At 34.0% G+C, this 14,595-nt stretch overlaps 1 protein-coding gene across 1 annotated transcript; it reads left to right on the top strand.

The window, feature by feature from the left end:
• The first annotated feature begins 3,012 nt into the window (after window positions 1-3,012).
• On the top strand, window positions 3,013-14,447 carry LOC132737497 (uncharacterized). The gene is made up of 10 exons (XM_060724793.1): window positions 3,013-3,397; window positions 4,185-4,306; window positions 6,622-6,783; window positions 8,264-8,363; window positions 9,086-9,204; window positions 10,004-10,156; window positions 10,711-10,898; window positions 11,570-11,680; window positions 12,231-12,422; window positions 12,618-14,447. Exons 1-10 carry the CDS (start codon window positions 3,021-3,023, stop codon window positions 13,359-13,361), a joined length of 2,268 nt encoding a protein of 755 aa, XP_060580776.1. The 5' UTR covers window positions 3,013-3,020; the 3' UTR covers window positions 13,362-14,447.
• The last annotated feature ends 148 nt before the right edge of the window (window positions 14,448-14,595 follow it).

The following is a 14,595-nucleotide window of genomic DNA, read 5'->3' as shown; positions in this document are numbered from 1 at the left end:
ATGCACGTCTTTTTTTTTTCTTCCTATGTTGAAAATTCTGGTTGCTATGGCAACAAATAGCCTGAAAATATGGCACATTGAACACATAAACTGGATCCCGCGATAACGCAAAAAGTACTGAAAATATTTTTATGAAACTTGATATATGGATAGATGGCAGTATGGAGATTATGCACGTCTTTTTTTTTTCTTCCTATGTTGAAAATTCTGGTTGCTATGGCAACAAATAGCCTGAAAATATGGCAAATTGAACACATAAACTGGATCCCGCAATAACGCAAAAAGTACTAAAAATATTTTTATGAAACTTGATATATGGATAGATGGCAGTATGGAGATTATGCACGTCTTTTTTTTTCTTCCTATGTTGAAAATTCTGGTTGCTATGGCAACAAATAGCCTGAATTTCAAGATTTCTGATTTAAATTTTTCAGCTTTTTCACTATAAGTTCTTTATTTCTTAAGGTGATTACTTCAAACTTTAAATATAAGTTTCTGGTCATCAACCACATCATATGTGACAAGGTTTACAACTCTAGCACAAAAATTATCAGTATTACCTCCCTTGAACTTAGAATTTTTATGAAAAAAAATGTTGTCTTTTTTAAATAACTTCTTTATTTCCTAATGTATCTACTTCAAACTTCATATATATGTTTCTTATTCTCACTCAACATTTTTGAGAAGGTTAAATACTCTAGCAAGACTATTTCCAGAATTATGTCCCCCTTGAACTTAGATTTTTTTCGAGAAATTGGTATTTTTCACTCCAACTTCTTCATTCATTATAGGATTTACTTTCAAATCCCACATCGTAATAATATGACAAGGTTGTATAAACATAATTTCCTTACTAGGCAGGGAAACTTAACACATTACTGTGATATAGACAAACTTAGAACTCAAAAGATTTAAGTTCATTCATGTCATTCATTCACTGGTAAAATTGACTGGCCAATGGCCCATTAGAAAGTTGCTGGGGTTCTAACCGGTAGGGGACTTATGGATTGCTTGCAATACTATGATAATTGCTTGTTTGATATAAAATATCTGGAGTTAGCTGGAATTGTCATTACTTTGTTATTATTTACAGATTTGATTCATGCTTGGACAAACAAACACAAAACCAACATGTTGAATTTTTCTGATATAACTTTGACATTTAAATGACCATTACCTCCAAGGTTAAACAATTGAAATTCGATCACATTGTCATAACTTTGTTTTTGTCTATGATTTGATTCATTCTTGGACAAAAGAACAATTATCATTCAACTATGACCTTTACTATTCAAATTTGAAATTTACTTTATACATTTATATTATGTTTTCTAGGAGTACTCTAATAGATATTACAATATTCTCCTACTGATGTGTTTGACTTCCAATATAAGAAAAAGCCGAGCATGGCCCAGGCTAGATAGTGGCTCTTGTTTTCAATGCCAACTTGATTATATGTATCCATTCCAATTTACATTCTCACATGTATTATCTATTGTGCTTGAAAGGTTTCTACAAAAAACAAGTTTGTTCTTACAGTCCTGGTTTTATTTTAGAAATATTTTAAAGACAGTTAAATTTCTGTTTATTTTCTATCTGCATAATCATTTCTTGGAATAAATATAGTAAGTACACTGATTTATGTGTTATACACTCACATAAGGAAGTACTTTACACGAAAATTGGTTAAACAACTATAGTTTCCCAACAAAATCCAATGTCATAATTTAAAATGTTTATTCATGATATATATATGATATCAATTATGCATTTTGCCTGGGTTTGTTAGTATGTTCTTGGTACATGATTTTCAATTTTGACAAGAGTTTGGAGGCGATACTATTATATTGTGTACAAAATGGGCACTTATTCAACTTTGAAAGAAGAATGATATCAGATTGGAACACCTAAAGTAGATTGCTATACAAATCTCGAATTTTTGTATGCAACATATTGCGCCCCCATCAGTGCTTTCAGCACTTTGATTATTTAAGCTATGCTAACTGTTCTATATGACTTTGCATGAAAAACTGACAACACACATATGTAAGTTAACCAGTTCTTCTTCGGCCGAATATCTCTTATTTTAGATATTTCTTGTTTCACTATGTTTTTCAATAGTGTTCTAAGTAAATCTTCGATTTTTTTCTCAGTAAAGCATAATATTCAGTTCTTATTTCTTTCACCAGTAAACCATAATTTACAGTGAATAATATCTCTCCTAAATTATAACAAAAAGTGATTCTTTTCTCCAGTAAATAATGTCATGATTAATAACCCTACAACAAATTATCATTTCATTTTTATGCAAGCTATACTAACTGTTCTATATGACTTTGCATGAAAAACTAAGAACTAACATATGCAAGTAAACCAGTTTTACTTCGGCCGAATATCTCTTATTGAAAATATTTCTTGTTTCACTGTTTTTCAATAGTGTTCTTAGTAAATCATCATGTACAGTTGTTTTTTTTACTTCCATTAATCATTATACAGGCATATAGCAGCTTCTTCTATAATACATATGTGCAGTACAGTAAATATATCTAACATTAAATTCTATATCAATAAATGCATTAAAGGCCCATTATGCCTCGGAAATGCTTTGATTGTTTATTGTACTTTCATAGAATAAAAAAAGTTACTCATTTGCAAATTACCTGAACGATCTCTTTCTTCTGGTGCTTTTTGGGAATCTATACAGTTATAGTGAATAAGTGTTTTGCATGGAAATCAAAATACTTTTTTATTTATATTTTGCTACTTTTATGACAAATCATTCACATTTATAGCTACTTTCTTTCAAATATTCTCTAAAACCATTAACATAGTAAAATTCATATTCGTCCTTATCGAAGAAGTAAAAATATTTACTCGTCCTGAAGCATAATGCGTCAATAAACAACAATGTTAAACATCATCTGTCACAATGACTTTTTGGATTTTTGAAAGCTGACTGGCATTTAAATGGCACAATAAAACAATGACAATACCATTCATCACTTTTTTTTGCAGGTATCATGCGACCTGTACATCTACTAACACCTCCGCCTTTCACAACCACCACAACACCTACTCCAGCGCCTGACACAACAACAACAACACCTACCCCACCACCTGACACAACAACAACAACAACACCTACTCCTCCGCCAGACACCACCACAACAACACCTACTCCTCCGCCAGACACCACCACAACAACACCTACTCCAGCGCCTGACACAACAACAACAACACCTGCTGCGTCTCCTATGCCATCCCCTTCTCCGTCCCCGTCTCCTTCCCCATCACCAAGTCCTGCAACAACCGCTGATCCGGGATGCAACCAAGCGTTAACAGCTATAGCAACAACACAGTATTTCACGTCTCTAAACTATCCATATAACTATGACAGGTAAACTTAACGTTGTATATTTGATTTGTGTTATAAAAAGAGGTATATTAGCCCCGCAATTACATATTTCAGTATTGTATGTGATGGACCGTTAAATGGCGGTGTAGCGCAAACAATAGAACATCTTTTGATTTAGTCATGATAATGCGTCTGCTATTTACGTTGTCGCCTATGCATAAAATTTGAAACGCAAAAAGTCGAAAACACGAAGAGACGAAAACTAAAACACGTAAAGGGACGAATAAGAAAAACGTAAAGGGATGAAAACGTGAAAGATCGATAACGAAAACGCGAAAATACGATGACCCGAAAGTACGACAAAGAAAACGCGAATACACCATGATTAAAACTCGATAAATTCAAATCGATAACTATCGCGTTTTCGTCGTTTTCGTTTTCGTCTTTCTGTATTCCGTCTTCGTCCCTTCGTGTTTTTGATTCTTCGCGGCTCAAAGTTCTTTATTCATAGGCGATGACCCTAACGGAACACCGTAGCTATTGCAAGTTGCATGATATGCTTCTATCGACTTTATAGAGCGAGCCCTATATATTTTTTTTAAAATAATTTTCGTATCTTGTGGAAAACATCTGTAAATTTCTGTTTATTGTAAAATTTTTCTCTTTTTTCAAAATATTTCCCCTTTAATCTTGTGTATTGAGTGAATTTAGAACAAGACACCAGTGAAAATGCGCAAAATATGTTTCACTACAGTGATATATTTCATATATTTCATCAAGAACGGAGTTGTTTTACACATGTACACAGCGCTGTTCTCTAATTTTACAGCAATATGAACTGTGAAATAACGATCACCTCGCCAACTGACACGGCAATTGTTTTGACATTTTCGGCATTCAGCTTCGAGTATGACAGGTATTGTACATACGACAATGTGGCAGTTTATGAGTGTAAGTATATATTATGTATATATGTTGTATTGGTGTTAAAAATCAATTGTTTAAAATGACATTATGCTCAGTTATTTTCACTGTCAAGTCAAGTTGAATAAGTAATATATTTCAAATGATTGCTTATTATGCCCCCATTTCGAAGAAAAGGGGGTATATTGCTTTGCACTTGTCGGTCCGTCGGTCCGTAGACCAAATGGTTTCCGAGTGATAACTAAAGAACCCTTAGGTCTAGGACCTTCAAACTTGGTATGGTGATTGGTCATGACCAGTAGATGACCCCTATTGATTTTGGGGTCAAGGGGTCAAAGGTCAAGGTCACATTGACATTGTAGGTAAAAACGGTTTCCGATCAATAACTAAAGAACCCTAAGGCCTAGGAACTTCAAACTTGATATGGTGATTGGTCATGATCAGTAGATGATCCCTATTGATTTTAGGGTCAAGGGGTCAAAGGTCAAGGTCACATTGACCTTGTAAGCAAAAACGGTTTCCGATCAATAACTAGAGAACTTTAAGGCATAGGAACTTCAAACTTGGTATGGTGATTGGTCATGATCAGTAGATGACCCCTATTGATTTTGGGGTCAAGGGGTCAAAGGTCAAGGTCACATTGACCTTGTAAGCAATAACGGTTTCCGATCAATAACTAAAGAACTTTAAGGCCTAGGAACTTCAAACTTGGTATGGTGATTTGTCATGATCAGTAGATGACCCCTATTGATTTTAGGGTCAAGGGGTCAAAGGTCAAGGTCACATTGACCTCTTGGGTAAAAACGGTTTCTGATCAATAACAAAAAAACCCTTAGGCCTAGGAACTTCAAACTTGGTATGGTGATTGGTCATGACCAGCAGATGACCCCTATTGATTTTGGGGTTAAGGGGTCAAAGGTCAAGGTCACATTGACCTTGTAGGTAAAAATGATTTCCGATCAATAACAAAGAACCCTTAGGCCTAGGAACTTCAAACTTGGTATGGTAATTGGTCATGACCAGCAGATGACCCTTATTGATTTTGGGGTTAAGGGGTCAAAGGTCAAGGTCACATTGACTTTGTAGGTAAAACGGTTTCCGATCAATAACGAAAGAACCCTTAGGCCTAGGGACTTCAAACTTGATATGGTGATTGGTCATGATCAGTAGATGACCCCTATTGATTTTGGGGTCAAGGGGTCAAAGGTCAAGGTCACATTGACCTTGAAGGTAAAAACGGTTTCCCATCAATAACTAAAGAACCCTTAGGCCTAGGAACTTCAAACTTGGTATGATTATTGGTCATGACCAGTAGATGACCCCTATTGATATTGGGGTTAAGGGGTCAAAGGGCAAGGTCACATTGACCTTGTAGGTAAAAATGCTTTCAAATCAATAACTTAAGAACCCTTTGGCCTAGGAACTTCAAACATGGTATGATGATTGGTCATGACCAGCAGATGTCCTATTGATTTTGGGGTCAAGGGGTCAAAGGTCAAGGTCACATTGACCTTGTATGTTAAAACGGTTTCCGATCAATTAACTAAAAATGCTTAGGCCTAGGAACTTCAAACTTTGTATGATGATTGGTGGTGACCAGCAGATGACCCCTATTGAGTTTTGGGTCAAGGGGTCAAAGGTTAGGTCATGACCAGTAGATACTTGATAACCCTTATTAATTGTTTGATCACTGGGTCAGAAGTCATAATAACCTTATCACATGACTAATTGGCTGCTGGTAGGGGGCATACATGTTTTACAAACATATCTTGTTATAATAGTGATTGAACAAAAAATTGTTTATGATACAATAAAAAAATCCTATTCTTTTTAAGAATTGAGCGTTACTGATACTTTCTGAAACTTATTTATAGAATTATTGATTATTTTTTCGTAGTAAAATATAAAAATGAACACAACTATGTAAGGTGGCTAATTTAGAACACTTTTGTGCGTCGTCTTGTCTCTAGCGTCTTTTTAGGCTAAGACACGACAAATATAATGCGACGATATGAAGATTTCTATCCGCCGACACGATGATTTTACAAAACAAGATCTCGTATCTTCGTCTGTTAAAATATCGTTATTTCGACTGAAATGTATCGTGTGTTCGTGTCGACGCCGTCAAAAGTCGAATGAAAAACCACGAAAAGTGGCCATATTATCGTGCGAGGGGCGAACAAACAAAGACAAAAAATTGGAGAAATCAGCCACCATTGTCCTCTGAAGACGACATACAAATAAGGACTTTGAATAAGCATCCAGTATGATGCACACGTTAATTATAAAATGAAGAGACTTCATTTGTAAGGTTTTTAAAACATGAGGACAATTTTTTGTAGATTCGACGGCGGATGGTTCCACAACACTAATTGGCACTTACTGCGGAACTACATCACCGGGTACCATACAAAGTTCAAACAATGGAATGAAAGTTGTCATATACAGTGACGGATCAATTCAAAGTAGTGGAACTAATGTTGGCTATAATTATGTTGACAATTGTAAGTTGACTTCAGAATTTCCATGTACAATATAAGATAGTCCGACCCATATACCACTGATATATTTGCGTTTAAATAAAAGTAAAACAGTTTATATTTGCTTTCAAAATACGTATGACTATTTTGTCTCAGTTTGCAGTAATTTGTTCTGCTTTTTTCCATTTTGTGAAATCAGAAATAATAATAATGAGCAGCCGGCATTCAGTCTCCTGAGAAGTCCTTACTTTTCTTTTTTTGTGTGTGGCATACGACAAAATTATGTGAAAAAAATATTAAAAGGACTTCGTGAGTGCCTTTTTGCAGTAACTCGGGAATTTAAATAATAAAGACCTGCATGCTTAGCAATGTCCATTTTAAATATTCAAACATTGAGTCATTATCATTGTAATAATATATTCACATTGCCGATTTTAAAACATATGAGCCGCGTCATGACAAAACCAACATAATGGGTTTGCGACCAGCATGGATCCAGACCAGACTACGGCTCATATTTTATCTAATCTCGGCGGTCGATCCACTGTTAAAGCTTTTAAGATAACTACCAATCCATCCGCAAGTGACCGACTGTTTTCCATTTGAAATAAGGGACAGTTGACCATAAGACTCAAAGCCCGCGCTCAATTGTCATGTAAAGATTTCACCTCGACCAATCGAACAACGGAGCCCAACACGGATTACAACTTTTTTTACTACATATTTAATAAATATATATTATCTTTGAAAAATAACACGGTTGTAATTACTCATTATAGTATCTTAACCTTTAAATTGATAATATTGCATTAAATTGATATTTCACAACATTGATATTTCACTTAAACGGTGATATTATATTAAATTGATCATATTGTATTAAAGTGACACTATTGCACTTAATTGATATTACATTAATTAAATTGACAATATTGCACTGAATTGTTATTGCCTTATATTGACATTGCATTAAACTAAATTGTAATTGCACTACATTAATATTGCCCTTAATTAATATTGCACTTAATTAATATTGCCCTTAATTAATATTGCACTTAATTGATAATAATGCACTAAATTGATATTGCACTAAATTAATAATATTGCATTAAATTGATATTGCACTTTATTGATACTGCACTAAATTGATATTGTATATATTGATATTGCACTGAATTAATAATGTGTTTTATAAATTTTACACTTAATTATTATTACCGAACTTCTTTTTGTTTTTAGCATGTAACTCCTTTCACCCCTTGCATCTTTTTAATATTATATTATATATATCAACGCAGTCTGATCAGGATCCATGCTGTTTGCTATCAGTATCCCTACTTGTTTTAGAGTTTGTAAGCGAAGAGCATGGATCCTGATCAGTCATCGCGGTCGCAAACGCATTATGTTGGTTTAGTCATGGCGCGGCTCATAATTATGTATTTTTACGTAAACTGTTTAGTTATTAATTGTTCTTATTCTAACAGATCTGCATATTTTTTTTCAGCCTACCCAGGATGTAAGTCTGGTTATACTACATATACAGCAGCAACATTAGGAAAGGGTACTGCACCAACCATAGCAAATGCGAATAAACCATACTTGAGGTAGGGTGTCTTGTTTAAAATCTTAAAGTGTGCTTTGAAACGTCCGACCGATTTGATTGCACAAATATCTGATACTTAATTTGATACCATAGATTTTAAATACTTGTTCATGTTTTCAAAAACAATTTCGGAAAATACTAAAGATAAATTAATTTTCAATAGTAGTCAACTGCAAAATCTTAAAATTCCCTTCAATATACCAACATTTCGGCCTTTTAAAGGGTTCATAAATAAATAATAAACAATAAAAAGAAAACTAGGTCATTGTCACGTGACGTCAATAATAATGCATTTCACAAAAAAGTGAATAATATTACTGAACAGTGCTGAAATATTTCATTCATTAGAGGTTGAACATAGTATTAAGTACACACAACACATTACAATATGAGCCGCGTCACGACAAATCCAACATAATGGGTTTGCAACCAGCATGGATCCAGACCAGCCTGCGCATCCGCGTCTTCTGATCAAGATTCATGCTGTTCGCTTACTTAGTATATGACAAGTAAAGAAACTGATAGGGAACAGCATGGACATGATCAGACTGCGCGGGTGCGCAGGCTGGTCTGGTTCCATGCTGGTCGCAAACCCATTATGTTGGTTTTGTCATGACGCGGCTCAATTATTATCACATTACGTTTTCTGCATCCAACTTCTTATATCATGACATTTTCTTTTTCCAACTCTCTATATTATTATATTTCCTTTTTGTACTTCAGCAATCAAGACGAGTATTTCCTTATAACTAATCCAGGCGGTACACTTGTTCTACAATTGACTGAAATGAACCTGGAGAGAGGATCTGGGTGTATTTACGACAGGCTTATCATTTATAATGGTAAATTTATCCCGTTTTACCTCAGTTTCCCGGTTTACTTCACCATCCCGTTTTATGTACCATCCCGGTTTACTTTACAATCCCGTTTTACCCCACCATTTCATTTCACCTCACCATCCCGTTTTATCTCACTATCCCGTTTTATCACACCATCCCGTTTTACCTCGCATATTATTTGTGATGGACATGTGCGTATTTGAACTTGATACAAGCTATTATCATTTTCAGAATTAAGAATAAAAATCCTGAGCAGTAACCAATAGAGGTTTCAAAGATAATAAATGTGCCGTGTCACGACAAAACCAACATAATGGGTTTGCGACCAACATGGATCCAGACCAGACTGCGCATCCGCTATCAGTTTCCTTACTTGTTATAGGGTCTGTAGGCGAACAGCATGGATCCTGATCAGACTGCGCGGATCCATGCTGGTCGCAAACCCATTATATTGGTTTTGTCGTGACACGGCTCATACGTAAACCAAATGATGATATAAATTTGTAATAACCATGAAAAACATGGAATAAATAAGTGGAATAACTTTCATATTTGTAATATACTTGTTGCAAGGGAATATATATGTCATCAATGATCGGTTAAGTGTCTTTACTTTATAATACTGATATCATCCGCAAAGACAACGTTCGTTCATTAAAAATATTTATATGTTTTATTAGTTTGTAAATTTTCAATTCACATGTAATACTAGTAATTTAGAGATGTACCAATAACTTATTTATCTTGTTTATCTGATATCATAACCCTTGATTTCATTTTCTGTTTTCTTTTTCCGGAATAGGTGCCTGTACAAAAGACACAATATTAGACACACATTGTGGAACCTTCTTAAAGAGATGGGAAATAACTGCTGCCACCTCCAGCGAATATCTCGTACAATTTCATTCTGATGGAAGCATAAATAAGAACGGATTCACTTTACAATATTTTCTAGGTAATCCTGTTAAAAGTATGCGTCATCATAATATGTAAGCTCGTTGGAATAATCAAACCTGCAATGCATCTCGACGACTTTATATTCAGTTTTCTCCTCCCATTGGCATCCTATTTGTTTATCCAGCTTTTATAATCAAATGTAGAATCCTCATTGCAATCTATATGGCTTTGTTGTTGTTTTTTATACAACATTATGATGTAACATTCATTGATTTAAATATACGGCAATTCATTAATTACAGTTGCATTCGTTTAAAAGCACAATCAATTACATTATACTTGTCATGAGAATATAGGAAAGGAGTCACAGAAGTCAAATGTCAAATATAGAAACCACCCCTCACTTCCGTCTACAATTAGTAATAGCTAATTTGCAGTAATAGATGATATTTTCATTGGTAGCTTTATTTTCAAAGTGCATTTAATTACATTCTGTATCTAGTATATATGCATCTACATTATACGCCAACTCCCCCATACAATAATTGACATGATGTTTTCATTTCACGCCAAAACAAATGCATTTTAGCCAATTAATTTACCTATGTCTAGGTACCGCAGCAACAGGGGCTCCAACCACCACGACTACTACAATAGGACCGCCAGTTTCCGCCGAGGTTAATCTCATCAATGATGTGCTGACAAACTACAGCAGTGCCAACTTTCCAGTCAGAAATCTCTCGTATGCTGTCGAGGCAACTGTGGATCTTTTCTTGGCAGGGGTCAGCAGTTTAGACGAGGTATGTAGTTAGTTACTTTTTTCATCTTTGCGACACTGTACCACTTTCAATCTGTTTATATATGTAACTTAGGGATCTGTAGGTCCGAAGGAAGACTTATAGATTTCTTAATATTTAATTTTAAGTAAGTTTTATGGTTGGATTTTATTGTTTGTCAAGATTTCCATCTGTTTAAAGATCATTATGTCCAACATGATTTAAATATGTTTTATGAAGGTAAAAAGTTGACACGAAATGCATTTGATTAGTGGTCAATACATATGAATGGTCCGACTACATTGTCCGGAATCTCGAAAATTTATGCCAATTTATTCAACTTAGTTAATTACTAAGATATTGTTTTTAACAACAAATGTTCAGTTTTAAAATGTTCCTTATTGACCAATTTATTGAAGTACAGTTTGCACGGCATTTCTAAATTGTCATCAGATAAACATATGAATCAATGATTGATTTATATTCACTCATATGCGATCTCATTAAAAAAGAATTGCTTATTTCACAAGTAAACACCATTACACACACGCGCACGTACACACGCATGCACACACACACACACACACACACACACACACACAGCTGATATCCATTATTTTCTTTTTCCTTTAAAAAATATCCTTAGTATTGTTGATTGTTTAGCATTATTGTAATCATGTATCACACATTGACAGGTGCAGCAAAAGTTGACGACGACAATGCAGTTTAAGATTACGTGGTCAGATGACAGTATGAAATGGCCGACTACCAAATTGTCCGGAATCTCGAAAATCCTTATGCCACAGGTTTATACCAAACTTAGATAATACTAAAGATATTTTTTACAAAATGTTCTGTTTTGTACAAAAAAAATGTACAAAGTGTTCCTTATTGAAGCAATTTGTGAAGTATATTTTCTAGATTCCTAAGTCAATCAGATAAACATATAATCAAATATGATTGATTTTATATTCACTACATATGGCGACATTTGACAATCTATAATCAATGACAAGTTCTTTTTGATACTTTTATTGTTGCCTGAAAAAAAATCACAGTATTGCTTGCTCCTGATATGGAAAGTTAACTTGTCAATCATTGTCAACACTGTTGAAAGAACTTTGCAGTTTGCGACTTTTGTTTATCTAAGCTAACAAACCCATATCACAGTTCAATGTAAAGAAAATTGGGTATTATAAAGTGCATTTGCAAAATATACAAGGTAACTCACTTGAACCGATGTATGCAGTATAATTTAAAAAAAACCCCAAAACAACAAAATATACTGGAATGTCAATTACTGAATGTCAAGAATTTTGTGATTCAAAATATTATTTTGATTTTCTCATATTGCAGAACGACCTATGGAAACCAGATCTTGCTTTATTAAACAGTTTTACCAAGCTGAGCTCGATGGGAAGCAAATTCATGTTTATCGTGGTAGAAAACACGGGTCTCTGCACGTGGAAGCCTTACCAGATTCTGGAAAGCACGTGTCAGGCCGACATGACAAATTATCCATATGATACACAAAATTGCGATCTCATGGTTTGTAAATTCATATTTTGTTCTAAAGTTTTAATTAAAAGAAAATTAAGGACATTGAAGTAAATACGTATCATCTTTGGTTTTTATATTTGCGAAAGAAAAGGAACATTAATGATGACAATTTTATTGAAGAATCTTAAACAAAAGAACCGCTGAATGTTATTGTAATTAAATTATGTGTCGATACTTTTTCAGTTTAGTACATGGTCCTCTACAACAGCCCAGGTGCAAACTATCATTGGCACCTCCGGCATGCAAAGGCATGAAAATTTCGTAGAGAACTCAGAATGGAAACTGGAAGGAATTTCCCAAAGAAATGAAACGGTGAACGGTCAACTTGCAGCCGTGTTTACACTGACTCTTATACGGAATCATGCATTTGTTGTGTTCTATGTAACAGTTCCGGTTATTTTGCTCTCGTTATTAAATGCGCTTACATTCGCTTTACCAGTATCAGCTGGAGAAAAGTCTGGATTTGCGATAACGGTGTTCCTGTCATTTTTGATCTACGTCATAGTTACTTTTCAAAAAATGCCGGACAGTTCAGATACAATTTCACTGTTTGCAGTCTACCTGCTGATTATGACGGGCCTTAGTAACCTAACTGTTATTATTTCGGTGTTGGAAATTCGGATGATTGAGCTAAAGACTAAACATAAACCATTGCCACAATGTACTATCTCATTTACGAAATGGATTCTAAATTTACAACATAATATGTTGTGCATAAAGGATGAGATGGATGAAAAGCGGTACGCTGAAGCTCAAAATGAAGCAAGGAATGTTAAACCGGAAAGTGAAGATGATGGTGATGTTGAAGAAGATGATACTGCTTGGCCTGAATTTGTTTCCGCTTTAGACTTTACTTGTTTTTGGGTGTTTTTTCTTGTGACAGTTTTGCTTGCCGTGTGTTATATGTCATATCTAGCAACACGATGAACATGGGAACAATGCTCAAATAGGTCAACATAAGGTTCAGGTTCTCCTATAATATGTTACGCTTAAACTACTGTTGTAACATTACTTTGGGAGTAGTCAGGGTACCATGATAGGGCCTTGAGTATTTCCTTGAGGCTAAGGACGTAATCTTTTGCAGAAAAATAGACAATGGTTAACGTAATATGCTTGATACACATAATATTAATGCTCTACCATTATAGTGAAACTTATTGTTTTGGTGTACGCTGAGATTTAAAATAAAAAAAACACTTTTTTTGAAGTGTCAAAAAAGAACAAAGAAAAAAAAACAAACAAAACCTGCAGTTGATCATTTGTAAAGCGTAAAGTATTCACGTTTTGTAAACAGTATATGTGTTACGCATCGAGACGATAAAATATTGCTTCATGTTAACTTCAAATGTTGAAAAGCAGGAATAAATCAAGGAGATTTCTTCAAATAAATTGAATACCAGTACGTAGGAATCAATGGAAAAACAAAACCATTTACTTTTCAGTTAAATTGAATTAAGTTTACGTTCAGACTCTAATTGCGCACCATATTTAATTTAAAAATTAATAGGACATAGTATTAACCGAACTGTTATTGCCTAACTTTTTATCATTGATTGTGACATTTTGGCTAGTCTTCATATATTTTAGCTGAAACTACACCACAGTGTGTTGTCTTAAAGTTTCATTATATTTACATATTTGCATAATTTCTACTACATGTACATGTACTTCGTTAATCAATTCCCCCACAGATTCTATAAGAACAGTTAAAAAATGCAAAAGGTTTAAGTTTATGGCTAATAAAATGTATCTAGGAAAGTCCTAGTATTTCATTAAAAACAGCAGAATTTAAATTTAATTATTTATTATTACTTTTGCATGAGCACGTCATTAATTATATTATAAGGGCAAACATATGATGTTTGGAAATGCAAGGGACCTTTATAAAGAGTTTTTTTATTGTTCTTGTTTAATTTGCATTTCACACTTTTTACACTGTTCGAATAAACCGTTATTTGTGATTTGTATATACAACAAAAATATTGTTAATAAACTTATTATTTATGATCGTAACGTTATTTAGTTATATATATTTCACATTTAATATTTAAATTATAACATTTTTTGTTGCTGTTTTTTTTGACAACTTAGGTAAAAAGTCGAGGAAATTGAATATATATAGAAAACGTCCTAAAGAGAAAATATAAATTTAGTATTTGAA

This window comes from Ruditapes philippinarum, unplaced genomic scaffold, assembly GCF_026571515.1.
Source record: "Ruditapes philippinarum isolate M1 unplaced genomic scaffold, ASM2657151v2 ctg765_1_1_1_1, whole genome shotgun sequence".
In the NCBI taxonomy this organism is placed as follows: Eukaryota; Metazoa; Mollusca; class Bivalvia; order Venerida; family Veneridae; genus Ruditapes; species Ruditapes philippinarum.
The sequence above is the reverse complement of the archived record's forward strand: the minus strand, read 5'-3'. Positions and strand labels throughout refer to the sequence as shown.